Source organism: Aethalodelphis obliquidens, unplaced genomic scaffold, assembly GCF_003676395.1.
Source record: "Aethalodelphis obliquidens isolate GAN/ISIS:26980383/991018 unplaced genomic scaffold, ASM367639v1 scaffold105, whole genome shotgun sequence".
Taxonomy (NCBI): Eukaryota; Metazoa; Chordata; class Mammalia; order Artiodactyla; family Delphinidae; genus Aethalodelphis; species Aethalodelphis obliquidens.
The window spans coordinates 665,918-683,792 of NW_020838049.1; the positions used below are offsets into that span (position 1 = coordinate 665,918).

Consider the following 17,875-nt stretch of genomic DNA (forward strand, 5'->3'; position numbering starts at 1 on the left):
TCAGAGAGATGGGAGGAGCAGGGTGAGGGGAAATAAAAGAGATTGAGACAGGGTCCAAAATAGAAACATCTCCCCCTTTTCCAAACTCTGCATTGTGGGAGCTCCGGCGAAACATGCTTTGGCCCTGTGATCCACAAGGCTGCCATTATTACCTATAATGTAATAAGCCAGGTGTCATATTTCATACGTGTCAGAAGAACCCATGTTAAGCTAAAATACTGAATTGCTAAGATAACTTAGACATTTCAAATAACTGAACTACTTAACGTGTGATCTAAATGTCTTTTGATGGTGTTCTCTTTCTAAAATGAAATACTTATGTGTATGGCTCCCAAGTTCTGAGCTTAGACTCAGAACTAAACACCTTTCATGGTCAGGCCCATAGTTCAGGATACTTCTCTTCCCTCTCTCCTCACTTAAAAAAAAAGTTATTAATATTACATGGTAGCCTTTGACTGTTTTCAGGGGCCATGCACACCCTCTTCTGGTCACTTCTAAGAAAACCTGATCACTGTTAGGGAAGGAACTCTGTCAGCAGTAGTACAAATTTTGGTCCAAGAAAGGGAACTATCCTGATAACAACTGAGAGGCATCCCTCCTTTCTCTTTGTGATCATCAAAACTTAATTTTTCATTATGAAAATTAGTGAACCTACTATTTTCTAACAGATGAGTTTTCAGATTTCCTCCACTTCATTGTGATACAGTGACAAGGTCTGAGACAACTCCAGGCAAAGGGTGATCAGGTGAGGCTCAGTAAATCCAGTCTCTGAGGCAATCAGTTCAGTCCCAGCAGATCTCACACTGCAGAAGACACATGAAGATGAGGGGAAGCCCTGCTTAGTTTGCACACATTGAGCATTTTGTGCTGACATAACATAGAAGACATAGTGAATAAAAGCATAGACTTGACCACAGGACTGAGTCTGAATCCCAGATCTGCTAATTTACCAGCTGTGGAGCTTGGGCAAGTTACTTAACATTTCCATGATTATTTCATCATCTAAAAAGTGAGAAATTATAATAGTATTTCCTCATAGGGCTGCTGTGAGGATTAAGTAAGTTAATATTGGGAAACGGCTTAGAACAATGTCTGGCACAGAGTAACTAGCATAAAAAGGAGAAGGAATTGGTAGGAGCCTTTTCCTAACACTAAGATGGTCTCTGGTGAGATGGTTAGACCCATGCCACAGATCACACCAACCACAGAGATTTTTACTAGTTACTCCTTCCTGCAGATTATACCTTCTTTGGGCAAACCCATGAGAGCACTAAGGGATACCACAAGCTGGACTCTTCTTTTCTCTATCCTACATGTTGGGCAAGTCAGGAATTCCTCAAGCACCTATTCTGAAATGATAGACTACATTTCAATAATCATTTTATTAGTTACAGAAGAATTTCCACTAGTATTTACATAGTGCAAAAAAGCTGTTATTACCCCTATAATGTGATATAGCAATCATCCTTCATACAGCAAAAGACCTATCAAGATGAAAATCCCTTCATGTTATAATTCACACTAACTTTGCTAGTTTTTAATTAGAGCATTACGATTAAGACAGTAAATTATAAATTCATGTGGTATACTTAGAAATTAAATTACAAAATAATACAAATCCTCTTAAGGTGTGATGTGCCAACAAAGTTTAAATTTTTATCATTAATTAGAATTCAGATTTCAGATTAGGCAAACAGTCTGGCTGATTCTGTGATGTGTGTAAAGGTTGGAAGGAACAAGGGAGGAAGAAGATATATTATTTCACAAAAAAAATTTAAGTCAAAAAAAGATAAAGTGTTTAAATGGATAAGTTAATGTTCTACTTTGTTGACACAACATACATAAAATACTTAAATGACAGGTCTTTTTCTTTTTAAGCAAACAGCAGCTTTACAAACAGTAACACTTCTTTATATATATATATATTAAAGTAACAATGTGTTAGGATTGAACAGTTTTGTGCTAAAGAGTTGAAAAATGAATGTGGAGCTCACTACTCATTTGCACACTGTAATTCCCATCCCACCCACCTCCCCCAGCTTATTAAGAAATCAGACAATTACATTATTTGGATATTAATTTCTCAATATTTGAACTATGTGAATTCCTTTTGACTAATTCTTTTCCAAATACTGGAAGCATATAAAATACCATCTCTGCAAAAATGACATCCATTCAGAGCCTTTAAAAACTTTTCAATGTATAACACATTTTTTCCAACGTTTAGTCAAAAGAAATATATTACAACATTTACAAACATATTTAAACCAAAAGTTAAGCTAATATGAACATTGTCTTTTGAGAAGTAATCTTCACAGCAAACAAACCTACTGAAGCAGAAATCTAGTTTTGGGAGTGCAATTCATATTTTAATTAATATATTTATGTATTGAAATAGAAATCTAATATTAATTATTGCCACTAAAACCACCTCTACACATGAAGAAAAAAAATCACTATGGTTTTTATTTCTTGTGATGATGAACCTTTATTCTTAGCATTAGATCTCTCTAAATCTCCAAAGAGCTACTCACCCCAGATCCAAAAAACACTTTCCTAATTTTCACACCTCTGCCTGCACATAATATACACAAATTCCAGAATTTATCAAAAGGAAACGAATTATAAAGACATTACCAATACTTATTTAAGCATACGTTCTACACAGTAGCATTTCCTTTAATAAATTTTGGGTTGTCCTCTAGAGGTGACCTGTCTCATATAAAAAAGGCCATGGTCCCTTGGGTTTGCTGACAGAAGATACTGCACGTGCAAGAGCGTTTATCAAACACATTACTGAACACTTCTGAAGTCTATAGCAAAATTCAAAGTTACTGGTGTTCTGAAGATTTCTTCAACTTCCCTTTTGATACAAATGTCAAAAAATCTAAAATGACAATTCTCATTCAGTAGAGATATAAAATATAAGAAACCTTTGAAAAGCCACTCATTACCTTAAGATCAAGAGTTATTTGAATCACTGACACCAGGCAAAGGAAATTTACACCATTAAAAAGTATGCAAAATTTTTCAATATACTTTTAAGATTGTCAGTAGTTCAAAACCTCTATCATTTCTTTAAACCAACTAACACTTCCAAAGGTACAGAGACAGTAGGATCTGCCACATATAAATCCATGATTACTATTTCAGAGGCTTCATTCCTTACATGCTACATACCTTTAAGTACTGGATACTTTGTGCCTAAGAAGTCTATACTGAAGAACAGTTTAGGCAGGACAGTACAATAACGTCCCCTTTTAGCACGCTAATAAAGTTGATAGACTTGACATTTCCTACACAGCAATGCTCCTAAACTTTCACAATTCACAAATAACTAAGTCATCAACCAAGAATCTGGTCTCTCCAGTAATTAATGTTGGGATTATCAATAAATACATCAGTACTAGAACAGTAGTCCCAATGCATTCAGTAAAGAATCTGCCCAATTCTTCCCTCTCACCTCTGTGAGGCAAAGCTCTGCCCCATAAAACCTGGGCAGGGAAAATACCCCTCCCTCTTCAGTTCTGTGCCTGCTTATCGGAGTTGGAAGTGTAAAGCTGGCATGCGTGTGTGTGTGTGTGTGTGTGTGTGTGTGTGTGTACACGCAGACACGTGTGTTGGTTAACTGGAGGTGGTGGGTGGTTGAAGGGAAGACAGAAAAATAGGTAATTTGTAATTCTCCCACCGTTATACACTTGCAGAGGTCACTACCAGGTGGTGACTGACTAGCAAAACATTTAGCTGAGTAACTTTAACTTCACCCAAGGAGGTATAAACATTCCAGGAGAAGGGTAGAGATAACTAACAGTGATCAAGAATTAATACCTGTGCCTATCTCCACACTCTAAAATCATCTAATAGTTTCAGCACAATTAGAACTTTCTCTTTTCTTCAAAACTTCCTCTTCCAAATCTTGATTATCAGGATACATGTTACAATTGCATAAAGTTCCTTTCCCTGGCTCCCGTCAGTAACTGTGGTCAGTGTTACCTGGCAGGTGCTCAAGGTTAGGGACAAAATATTCTTCTTAAAAGGTGCAATGGTTTTTCACTCAGGACAAAGTATGAATACTCAATCAGATACATATTTTAAGTCCAGAGAATCCCAAATCAGAAGCATGCAAGAGAACACACCAGTATAAGACTCTGCTTCTGGATAGTTTACAATTAAGTGCTGCAGTCATACAACCGGTTACAATTATTCACCTGTCAAAATTTGCCTAATTTTATGCAAATACGACTATGTACAAGAGCATTCCTGAGGTAAGTAAGAAGCAAATGTGAAACAGAACCCAGAATGTCCTATCATGGGTGACTTCTCACTATCAAAGACAAACATACCTAACTTTCCACAAATAAGGCCAGCTCTAATCTACCATGGTGGCTCCTTTGCTAGCCTAAGTATTGGAGGCTCTGTCTTAGCCCGTCCCAACTTTAATCAATTACCATGATCAGTGACTTCTGAAATAAGCATTTGTGGACTAAACAAAAGGTGCATCCATTTTTTAATACAAAACACTTTGCGAACTTAGTTACCCTCAGCCATTTTTTTAGTTTTCTAACTCTACCTCCAGTTCTTCTCTAAAGAAGCCCAAACAACTTTGTGGTCAGACAAATTAGAGTATAGGATGTATAGTCTTGAAGCAAACACTGGTAACTGCTCCTTTTCTTAGAAGCTTAGCCTTTAACCTTCAAAATGACTAAACAGGCATTTTAAATTTACTTTCTTTAAAATCTGGTCTTCTTTTTAAATCGTTATTTTCCATAACAAAATAAGCTGAAACAATTCTGAATTTTCCGTACAGTTCTTAGAAAGACACTTAGATGCAAAGCTAAGCTATGGATCATAACAAGTGAAAGACAGCTACAAAAATATCTGTCAGGAATTAAGTACATATATTAAATACTGGACAGTGCAAAATGTTGAGATGAAGAATGAAAGATAATGGCTGCAACCCTTACATAGTTGGAGATAGATAGCTGACATTTCCTGAGTTATAGATTTGGGGGCGTATAATTAGAATCAGAGTGCTCCTTGCTCAGCGAGCTGCAGTTGCTGGGCTTCTGCTGTTCCTGACTTGCTTGATGGTCAGTAGTCCAGGCCTCACTATCCACCCCTGGCTCTAGCACCTCAGCAGCCTCTGCTTCCTCTTCCCCACTTTGCTCTGCATTGTCTTCCTCAGAACCATTAAGGGTTTTTCCAAGCTGAAGAGTTTCCATCGTTCTCTGAGTCTCAGAGACCCAAGACTCAATTCTACTATTGAGCTGCACTTCTACAGATATGGGTTCATGAGTATAATCTTCCTCCTCCTCCTCGTCTTCATCATCCTCTTCTTCCAGCATGCCAGGTACAAGAGTGCTGGTGGTGCTGGTGATGGAGGAATTCAAAAGATCCCGGCCACTGCCATCCAAAGAGCCGGTCTCTGTACTCTGCTGTGAGGCCCATTCCAGGTCATCCGGCTTCACGTCCTCTTTATCACTCACTGTTGGTTTTCCAGGGTTTGTAGCTGAGGTAGTACTGCCTGCAGCCACTGAAGATGGCTGCTTACCAACAGGGGCTGTGTCAAATGCAAGTTTACTGGGTTTTTCAGATGTGCTGTGCTTACAAGAAACTTCTCTCTCATTTTCTGATGTTTCCAATGCATCCGAAGTTTCCACCATGTTTCTCCAATTTGTTTCTGCAAATATCAAACAGATTTCTTAAAAACCAGAACACTGTTTCAGAATCATGCAACTCTTACAAGAGAGAAGAACAAACTACAGAAATCTGTTGGCTCACCAACTGACTGGAATGTTATAAATGGAAAACAGTTCTCAAAAAACCCCAGCACATTTAACATAAAGAAACAAAGAGGCCAAAATAAGGACATTAATGCTTCAGAATGTAAAAGATCTAATACTAACAGGAGCTCAATCACTCTAATATATAAAACCCACGTATTCATAAAAACCAATGAATTGCCTAACTTTTTTTGGCCCTGAAGTGTCCTGGGCTCAAGGAGCCACAAGTCACAGATGGCAGAGCCAAGATGTCCATCAGAAAAAAAAAGAGAAAGAAATAGTTCTGATTTAACAGGCTTATATTGTGCTCCTTTAGCAAGTCAGAGCTGTCTTTTGGCCTGTAATGGAACTTGTGTTTCCATTTATAAGCAAAGATGCCATGCATGTACTTCTAATATTTGTGAAAATGTGTTTTATAACATATGTATGTTGCCTGGCTTACCAAGTGACTTTGAAGCCAAAAAATAATGAAGTGTTATTATATAATACAGTGGTGATAATCTAAATTATTTTTAACAACAGGTAGTCAGTTTATAGCAAAAAATGTACTAGGAATCAGGAGATGAAGAACAACTCTCCCACCTGTTTTTTTGTACATTTTATTTTATTTTCCATTTAATTTTTTTATCACTGAGGTATAATTGACATAAAACATTATATTATTATAGTTTCAGGTGTACAACATAATGATTCAGTATTTGCATATACTGAGAAATGATCACTACAAGAAGTCTAGTTAACATCCATCCCCATTAATAATTACAAATTTTTTTTAAGATCTACCCTCTTAGCAACTTTCAAATACACAATAATATTAATTGTAGTCACCATGCTGTACATTAGATCTCCAAGCCATATTTATTTTATAACTGGAAGGTGGTAACTTTTTACCCCCTTCACCCATTTCGCCCACCCCCAGCACCCCCTGCCTCTGGCAACCACCAATCTGTTCTCTGTCTCTATGAGCTTCGGGGATTTTCTTGGGGTTTTTTTTGTTTATTTTTTGTTTTAAGATTCCACATATAAATGAGATGATACCGTGTTTTTCTTTGTCTGACTTATTTCACTTAGCATAATGCCCTCGAGGCTCATCCTTATTATCACAAATGGCAAGATTTCATTCTTTTTAATAGCTGAATAATATTCCACGGTGTGTGTGTGTGTGTGTGTGTGTGTACACACACACACACACACACACACACACACACACACACACACACACACACATCTTCTTTATCCACTGATCTTCTTTACCGATTTATCCATCAATGGACATTAAGTTGTTTCCGTATCTTGGTTATTGTAAATAATGCTGCAATAAACATGGGGGGTGAATACCTCTTTTTTGAGCTAGTGTTTTTATTTTCTTCAGATAAATACACAGAAGTGGAATTGCTCGATCATACGGTAGTTCTCATCTTAATATTTTGAGGAACCTCCATATTGTTTTCCTTAGTGGCTGCACCAACTTACATTCCCATGAGCAGTGCACAAGGGTTCCCTTTGCTCCACATCCTTGCAAATATGTTATTTTTTGTCTTTTTGATAACAGCCAACTAACAGGTTGTGAGTTGATATTTCACTGTGGATTTGATTAGCATTTCTCTGATGACTGGTGATGTTGAGCATCTTTTCATGTACCTGTTGGTCATCTGTGTGTCTTTCTTTGGAAAAATGTCTATTCAGATCCTCTGCCCAATTTTAAATCGGATTTTTTTTTTTTTTTTGCTATTGAGTTGTATGCGTTATTTATATATTTTGGTTATTAATCCCTCATCAGATACATGATTTGCAAATATATTTTCTCCCATTCAGTAGGCTGCCTTTTCATTTTGTTGATGGTTTCCTTTGCTGTACAGCTGTCTGATTTGGTGTAGTCCCACTTATTTTTGCCTTTTCTTAAAAAATAAAAATCCCCTTCTATTTGCATTGTAGCTGCTATTTGCATTTTACAGGCATAATGATCAAGCTGTAGTGATAAAGCAGGCCTATTCATACAAATATACTTAACGTGATTGCCCCCCATCAATTATATATTGCTACAGACCATATTTTGGCCACCTGAAGTCAGGGCGCATGGTTTGGGGGGAAAACCTTCCTTTCCTGCAGCTACTTCTAATGTAGAACAGGTCTTTCCACTTGCATTCCTACCACATGACAAAAAAATCTAGTCCTCCTCCTTTATTCTTTCTCAGTTAATAACATCCTTTTCAGTCTCAAAGCAGAAGAAACCTTATAGTAATCCTTAATCCTATCTTTCTCCCTTACTATATATATCCCTTCATTCCACTGAACTCATAACTATACCCTGTCACTTCTAGCCCCAAAACTATTAAATTTGGTCACTACTGCCTTAGCTCAAGCCTCCTTTATCTTGCTGTACATCTACTATACCTTTCTAATTGGTTTTGTGAATTGACCACATCACTGTCTAACTGGCTTTTTATTACCCTAGTAATCCAAACTCCTTAGTTTAGTAACCAAGCCCTTCATAATCTATCCTTCTGGTCCCATTCATTTTAACCCCCAGCCATGCATTCCATGCTCAAGGTCACTTTGAATTCTCACTGCTCACAGAAGTCATCCCCTTTCTGTTTACAATTCTTTGCTTTGCATAAGCTGTTCTTTCTGTATGAGATGTGTTTTCCTCATTTATCCTTCACACTCCTACTCATTCTTGACAACTTTTAATGCCAGTTCCTTTGTGAAGCCTTTCCTGATTTTCCTAAGACCGTCACTAACCTGAACTCCCACAGCACTTTCTGTATATTTGGTTCAAAAGCATTTGTTTTTTGTTTTCTGTTCTACTCCCTCCTCCCTCCTCATTCCCACTCATCTCTGTGTTCCTGTGGCTGGCATACAGTATGTGCTGGGAAAATAAGCCTTTACAGTAAATGGAAATTTTCACCCATATATATAATTATGCAGAAAATAACTTTCAAAAGCCATACAATTTACAAAATTTAGGTACACATATTTCCTTCCGACAGTTTTTTTCCTCTTTCAAAAGTACTATAAGAATTCATGTGGGGTCTTAGAAAAAGTCCCACCTCTCCCTTAACAGGGAGTCAAAAAGGAACAGGAAAAAGAAAGGTGGTCAGAAGACTGAGCAGGGCTGATTTCTCTCCAGGCTCTGTCTTGGGCATTCAGCTACTAGGTAGGTGAGCTGAAAGCCAGACAGGTCCTTTGGAAAGGAAAGGGAGATATGACCTTGGAAGCAGAGACAAGGGACTCTGTGATTAGCCATCAAGAGACCTGTCACAATGATCAAAGAGCCACTGAGGTCACATATCCACGGGGAGGGTCCAGGGTTCCACCTTAAAGTAATAGGTGAAGCTTGATCAACAACTAACGAGCACACAAACACATAACTGTGATGGGGAGAAACAAAGCGAGTATGAAAATGCCGTCTTTGGTTGGAGGAGCGGGCAGGGGATGGGAGGGGGTTGGGCTGAATACAGGAGTCTAAAGCCAGAATAGCACATCGAGAAGCCCACTTCTGAAGAAGGGATTAGGAAGCAATGTAAAGGCAGGGTCAAAGATCTCAACAAACCTGGAAATGTTACTGATCCAAACCTACCCTGATTCTGAATTCTTTACTTTAGCAGAATTTAGTCAATAAAGCTGCTTATTAACCCCTCTATGCTTTCCTGTTTTGTTAGTTGGTTCTTTGTGAAACTACCTTTTCAACTTTGACACTAGTTGGTTTGTCAGAGGATGAGGTGTGTGTATTTCTCCCATCAGTCAGTACACAGAGGGAAGCCGTCCATCTTTAGATAGTTGTATATAGTAGAGGAACACAGAGATGAGTTCAAGACCCTACAGAAGAAGGTGTGGTGGCAGAGAATGAGCCGGAAACTCAAGATAGATAGAGGTAGTCCTCCCCTCACAAGGGGTTACTGAAAACCTACTGTATGGTCCTACTGGAAATTCATTCAACACACAAGGAATTCACATCACACTGGCTAAGAATTCTAGAGTCAAACTTAGCAGTTCTGTGACACTGGCAAGTGATTTACCTCACTTCATTTTAGTTCTCTCATCTGTAAAATGCAGTACAATATTTCTTATCTCCTAGGACTGCTCAGAGGATTAAATGTCTTAATAAAAGTGCCTAGTAAGAATTCAGTAAGTGAGCTATTATTATTATATGTCAAGTGCCCATTAGGTGTCAGGTTTCTATCTCAAAGAACGTACTGCTTAGTTGGGATTTATGTTTGAAACTATCTGTTTCACGTAAGTATGACAAAATTGAGACTCAGCTCCAATGGAAGGAAAACATAAGCAAAGAAAACAATTACAGTGTACACAAAGAACAGTAAGACTGAACTATCATAGGAACCTTTCTATTCTACCGATGTTTAGCATCCCTTTCCCAGCTTTGTTTTCTCTTTAGACTGTGGAAATCACAAGAAAACATTTTAGAAATCTTGCACCAGAATGGCATGGGAGACACTATTTGTTGTCTACCCAAGAGTCATTCCCCATTTTCTTCCTGGCTAACAGAACCCCCAAACCTGAGATGGACTTGAACACAGTTCCATGGGAGGAATTAAAATAGTTCTTAGACTATGATGACTATCCCATTCCCCTTTGCCAGATAATCTCTTGCCCACATCTCCCTTGCAGCTAAAAGCAGTCACATGGTCGGCTCTGGCCAAATGTAACAAAAGGCAAAGTCTTCTGAAAATTGTTTCCTTCACTGATAAAAAGAGCATACTGCTTGAACCTCCTGCCTGAACTGTTGTGATGCCCAGGGCCACTGCAGCCATTTATGAACATGAGATGATAAGCACAAGAATAAGAAGTCACAGACTGAAAATGGAAGAATAGAAAAAAGGAAAGAACCAGGGACATTGACAACATTGTGAAATAATTAAATATCCTAATTTCTCAGGCCACATTAGTGGGTTGTTTTTTGTTTGTTTGTTTCTGCGGTACGCGGGCCTCTCACTGTTGTGGCCTCTCCCGTAGCGGGGCAGAGGCTCCGGACGCGCAGGCTCAGCAGCCATGGCTCATGGGCCCAGCCGCTCCGCAGCATGTGGGATCTTCCCGGACCGGGGCACGAACCCACGTCCCCTGCATCGGCAGGCGGACTCTCAACCACTGCGCCACCAGGGAAGCCCCATTAGTGGGTTTTATGTCTGTTGCTGAATACATCTGATACTGACAGAGTAACTTTGTGCTTTACTCTCAAAGCAAATTATTTATGATTATTTCCACTTATTTTGTTGGCGTCCTCATAAATCAGATCATAGGCCAGAAACTTTAAGGTTCTGTCTAAATCCCTTCTTAGAATTCAGCCATTAGCTCACAAAACTTTCGCTCTGAATGAAACATTATACATGATCTAGACAAACCCTTCTCACTTTACTGAAGACAAATCTGAGGCTCAGAAATTAATCAATTATGCCTAAATACCCTAGGCAGACTGTGGAAAAGCCAAGGCTTCAATCTTTGAACACTTTAAATCTGGTGTTTTGAAAACATCTTCTAAGTCTTTGAGAGGTTCTTTTTACAACTTTTCTTTTTATGTGCCCAAATGAAGATCACAGTCATTTCCCCAAATCCACAGCTTTAGGAATTTATCTTGCAGCTTACCTTTGAGATCTGGCATATCACTAATCACTATATAGAGAAATGATTTTATTTACAAAGTTGGCCCTTTATCTTCTTTACTTTCAACTAGTATCACTTTAACCAAAGAAACATCTCTGCCTCTAAGCCAGAATCACCTTTGCCTGACCAACAGTTTCTGAAAGGTGCACAGTAACTTGTCAGTTGCCTCTGGTCTGCAGCTTTGTCAAAAGCATTCCAAACATTTAACTACCATCACAGACAAGGAGAGCAGGAAAGAGAAGTGTGGGAAGAAAGGAAGAAAACGATGACTCAGTTTTTTACATGTTACATTTTAGGTGGCAACAAGCTATTTGATAAACTTTCAGATACGACTAAAAAGAGAAAAGAAAAACAAGAAGCCAAGGTGAAGGAGGTGGCTGCACTATTTTTAAAAAAGAACAGGGGAAATGAAACAGAAACTAGATCAAGAAAGTAATCTAGTATTCTAGTACTAGTGTTCAAAGTATTATAGAAACATTGCAAGGAAACTACTAAAATGCAGAGTACAGTAACTGTTGTTACTTTAAACCTTATACATAAATACTGTTTTTAGTCTATAAGTCCTTTTCACTACCATCAGATTTAACTCAAGACAAATGTCACAAGTCTACGTTTGTTAAGTTTAGATTGAATATTCAGGTCTTTTGTTTACACAGTAAATACAAAATTTTAATAATCAAGTATAAAGTATTAGAATAAAACTTCCTAGAATTTATTTATTTACTTAGTGATAGGTCAGAAGAATGGTACATTTGGCTTTTTAAATCCCTTTGGGATTTTCTTTTTAAGATTTTGGAAATGTGACTAATTTCAGGGTCTCACAGAAACTCTCAGCCCCAAATATTCTCCTAACTTTCAATGGACATGTGTAATACAATTTTTAAACCAAAAATGTGAGCAAAATTTGAATAATCAAGAAGATAAAAACAAAAAGTAGCATGGAGAGTCATTTTTAAAATGACATTAATCATTAAATTATTTCAAAATTTCAGTCATTTAAAATGGTATGTAATAACTTACCATATTCCTTTTCATTGACTTCAGAGATGGGTTCAGAAATAACACTGCAGAAAGAAATGGCGCTTGCTGCAGAGGGATTCCGAGAATGCCCCATGTGGTGTGGCACCTTTTTCACGTTCTTCAAGGCTTCCTCGGCTTGCTCCTGTTCCATTGCTGCAACCATATCTTTATATGCTTTCCTGGCTTCTTCAGTGAGTTCTACTAACTTATTAAACAGGCTCTAAAAAGAAAGAGATTTTGCCCAGTCCGTTTTTTGGTATACTCTTTATTACTACCATTAGCAATAAATACCTCTACTGTTTCAGGACTGGATACACTTTCTATCAGCACAAAATCCAAATGGTATGCAAACCACAGAACCTTACAAAATACTCTGTAACTTACATATATTGTTTAGTTAATTCTCACAAGTCTGAGGCAACTTCTTGATTCAGTACTAGCCACTAAATATGCTATATTAAAGTTCTTACAGAGTTTATCAATTCAACAACTGCACCCTTTAGCATGTGGCACTATAGTGGGTAGCAAGACTACTGGAACCACCCCTCTGCTCTCAAGGAACCTTCCATATGGCTGAAAGGAGAGGACAGGAGACGATGATTCAGGGGACAATACCTTAAATGCCTTGACATGTACAAAGTGGTTTAGCTTTGGGAGGAAACATCTAACTGCTGGGCATCAGTGAAGAATTCATAAAGGAATATGACACCTGATGTAGGCCTTGAAAATCTGGTATAGTTTTGAGGAGTGGAGACAGTACATTCTTAGCCAAGCATGCAAAACCATAAACCAAGGTACAGACTTAATAAAGTTCAAGGCTTGTTTGGGGAGCAGTGAAGAATCTTATATGGGTTCGAATATAAGGGAATGAGTGTATGTATGCAGGGTGATATCAAAGGATGCAGAAGCAGATGGCAGTCTCCACAGGAATGAAAAGTTCCCTATCATGTTTGCTTGCTGAAAGAACTCTTTACAATAAGACCAAAAAGAAGTGATGGTATGGCTAGCTGCGGCCTTGAAAATGATGAAAGGCTAATTATAAAAATAGAATAAAGAACCTGGAAATAGAATGTGGAGTTAACCCGAAGTTCTTCCATCAGCAAAAGAGAATGAACATGAATGGAATTAATAACCCCAATGAAACTGTAAATGACAGAGCACATTTGTGTTAATAAATGGCAAAAGTCGTTAGGCATTAAAGCTGTACTTCAATAACTATGACATCTAGCGATGTCTAAAGAAAACTGAAGTTTTCACAGTCACCAGAAAGACAACCAAAGAATGACTTTTAGTGATTCTTACATCAAATGACTTTCAGTGATTCTTACATCACAATTCAACACAATTCAACAACATTCTACTCCTGTTTAATGTCTTGACTTAGTATCAGAATGCAACATACCCACACATTAAGTAAAAAATTTTAGATGGTAAATATGACCTGGCCACCTGGAAGAGTATGTTTAATTATATATATAAAATTACGTTTTCAGACAATGGAGAAAAAGTACAGCATTTTTTTTTTCTTAACAGGGCACTGTCATTTAAATATAAACCATAACAACACGAACGCATGGCAAACGTGTCATATTACTATGGAATAATGTATCTCTAAAAACTAAACTTAAGCAGGAAAAGCATAAGTAATGTGCTTTACCCGGCTGCAGTTTAAAGTACAATACAGGTACAATAAACACTGCCGCTAACTGTATTGATTTTTGAAAAGGGGTGGGTGCTAGTAGTATCAAAAATATATTCAGGATTTACTTATTTTTACTTATTTTTAAAAAGGAGGATGGATTCTGATAAAAAAATCCCCCGTGAGTTACATGTAAGAGACTTCATAAATATTTGTTTGCAATAAACCATGCACTTAAGTGCAGCCAACGAAAAGAAAATAGGCTTATGGATATGCAATTCTGAGATTAACATTGGTTTTACAATATAAATAAAACACAGAAACTGTTGGGAATAAAACAATACACAAGAAGAAGAGAAAATAAAATTGAAGAGAAAAGCTATTAGGGAATAAAAGCTTTGAATATCAGGGTAAGGACCGAAAGCTTAATGCAAAGGTTAGCATTATTATATGGTAAATATAGGGTAGGTGCACTACATTACTATGAGTAGACACTCTGGACAATATAGCAGTACTTCCTTTACCTCCGTTTTATGAATGTGTTTTGGTTTAAACAATAACTTACTACCTCAAAATGGAGAAGGCAAGAAAAGCAATGTACAAACAAAACTGCCAAACGTTTTATAATATCATACATATAACCTAATATACATAGTTCAGTAAGAAGTCAATACAATTAAAAACAAACACATCCCCTTTTCCTGACCCTGATCCCATTGCTATTCCATAAACTCTAATAGTGAACAAAAGAGTACATTGTTATTATGTGTCTTTATCACAGAGCTACTTAGCACCTAAATTCTCACATGAAGTTTAACGTAACAGGCAGTTATACATCAACCATATAATTAATTAAAGAAACATTTATTACCTGCTCATCCTCGAGTAACGTAAAAGGTTTTCAGGGATATAAAGACAAGGGAAATCAAAGAGGAAATCAAAAGATACCTAGAAACAAATGACAATGAAAACACTACGACCCAAAACCTATGGGATGCAGCAAAAGCAGTTCTAAGAGAGAAGTTTATAGAAATACAATTCTACCTCAAGAAACAAGAAACATTTCAAATAAACAACCTAACCTTACATCTAAAGCAATTAGAGAAAGAAGAACAATAAAACCCCCAAAGACACCAAAAGGAAAGAAATCATAAAGATCAGATCAGAAATAAATGGAAAAAAAAAGAAGGAAACAATAGCAAAGATCAATAAAACTAAAAGCTGGTTCTTTGAGAAGATAAAGAAAATTAATAAACCATTAGCCAGATTCATCAAAAAAAAAGGGAGAAGACTCAAATCAATGGAATTAGAACTGAAAAGAGAAGAGAAGTAACAACTGACACTGCAGAAATACAAAGGATCTTGAGAGATTACTACAAGCAACTCTATGCCAATAAAATGGACAATCTGGAAGAAATGGACAAATTCTTAGAAAAGCACAACCTTCTGAGACTGACCAGGAAGAAATAGAAAATATAAACAGACCAATCACAAGCACTGAAATTGAAACTGTGATTAAAAATCTTCCAACAAACAGAAGCCCAGGACCAGATGGCTTCACAGGCGAATTCTATCAAACATTTAGAGAAAAGCGAACACCTATCCTTCACAAACTCTTCTAAAGTATAGCAGAGGAACACTCCCAAACTCATTCTACAAGGCCACCATCACCCTGATACCAAAACAGACAAAGATGTCACAAAGAAAGAAAACTACAGGCCAATATCACTGATGAACACAGATGCAAAAATCCTCAATAAAATTCTAGCAAACAGAATCCAACAGCACATTAAAAGGATCATACACCACGATCATGTGGGGTTTATCCCAGGAATGCAAGGATTCTTCAATATATGCAAATCAATCAATGTGATAAACAATATTAACAAATTGAAGGAGAAAAACCATATGATCATCTCAATAGATGCAGAAAAAGCTTTTGACAAAAATCAATACCCATTTGTGATAAAAAACCCTCCAGAAAGTAAGCATAAAGGGAACTTACCTCAACATAATAAAGGCCATATATGACAAACCCACAGCCAACATCACTCTCAATGGTGAAAAACTGAAACCATTTCCACTAAGATCAGGAACAAGACAAGGTTGTCCACTCTCTCCACTATTATTCAACATACTGTTGGAAGTTTTAGCCATAACAATCAGAGAAGAAAAAGAAATAAAAGGTATCCAAATTGGAAAAGAAGAAATAAAACTGTCACTGTTTGCAGATGACATGATACTGTACATAGAGAACCCTTAGATGCTACCAGAAAACTAATAGAGCTAATCAATGAATTTGGTAAAGCAGCAGGATACAAAATTAATACACAGAAATCTCTTGCATTCCTATACACTAATGATGAAAAATCTGAAAGGGAAATTAAGGAAACACTCCTATTTACCACTGCGACAAAAAGAATAAAACACCTAGGAATAAACCTACCTAAGCAGACAAAAGACCTGTATGCAGAAAACTATAAGACACTGATGAAAGAAATTAAAGATGACACAAACAGATGGAGAGATATACCATGTTCTTGGATTGGAAGAATCAACATTCTGAAAATGACTATACTACCCAAAGCAATCTACAGATTCAATGCAATCCCTATCAAACTTCCAATGACATTTTTCACAGAACTAGAACATAAAATTTCACAATTTGTATGGAAACACAAAAGACCCCGAAGAGCCAAAGCAATCTTGAGAAAGAAAAACGGAGCTGGAGGAATCAGGCTCCCTGACTTCAGACTATACTACAAAGCTACAGTAATCAAGACAGTATGGTACTGGCAGAAAAACAGAAAGATGGATCAATGGAACAGGATAGAAAGCCCAGACATAAACCCACGCACATATGGTCACCTTATTTTTGATAAGGGAGGCAAGAATATACAATGGAGAAAAGACAGCCTCTTCAATAAGTGGTGCTGGGAAAACTGGACAGCTAGCTACATGTAAAAGAAAGAAATTAGAACACTCCCTAACACCATACACAAAAATAAACTCAAAATAGATTAAAGAGCTAAATGTAAGGCCAGACACTATAAAACTCTTAGAGGAAAACACAGGCAGAACACTCTATGACATACATCACAGCAAGATCCTTTTTGACCCACCTCCTAGAGAAATGGAAATAAAAATAAACAAATGGGACCTAATGAAACTTAAAAGCTTTTCCACAGCAAAGGAAACCATATAAACAAGAAGAAAAGACAACCCTCAGAATGGGAGAAAATATTTGCAAATGAAGCAACTGAAAAGGATTCATCTCCAAAATTTACAAGCAGCTCATGCAGTTCAATATCAAAAAAACAAACAACCCAATACAAAAATGGGCAGAAGACCTAAACAGACATTTCTCCAAAGAAGATATACAGATTGCCAACAAATAAATGAAAGGATGCTCAACATCACTAATCATTAGAGAAATGCAAATCAAAACTACAATGAGGTATCACCTCACACCAGTCAGAATGGCCATCATCAAAAAATCTACAAACAACAAATGCTGGAGAGGGTGTGGAGAAAAGGGAACCCTCTTGCACTGTCGGTGGGAATGTAAATTGACAGAGCCACTATGGAGACAATATGGAGGGTCCTTAAAAAACTAAAAATAGAATTACCATACGACCCAGTAATCCATTACTGGGCATATACCTTGAGAAAACCATAATTCAAAGAGTCATGTACCACAATGTTCACTGCAGCTCTATTTACAATAGCCAGGACATGGAAGCAACCTAAGTGTCCATCGACAGATGAACGGATAAAGATGATGTGGCAGATATATACAATGGAATATTACTCA

At 37.2% G+C, this 17,875-nt stretch overlaps 1 protein-coding gene across 1 annotated transcript in view; it reads right to left on the reverse strand.

The window, feature by feature from the left end:
* Positions 1 to 1,363: 1,363 nt before the first annotated feature.
* Positions 1,364 to 17,875, reverse strand: part of SECISBP2L (SECIS binding protein 2 like) — a 62,376-nt gene continuing 45,864 nt past the window's right edge. The window contains exons 17-18 of the mRNA XM_027096668.1: positions 12,423 to 12,642; positions 1,364 to 5,680 (exon numbers count right to left, since the gene is read on the reverse strand). Coding sequence (XP_026952469.1) covers positions 4,998 to 5,680; positions 12,423 to 12,642 — 903 coding nt within the window. The 3' untranslated portion in view covers positions 1,364 to 4,997. The remainder of the gene's footprint in view (positions 5,681 to 12,422; positions 12,643 to 17,875) is intronic.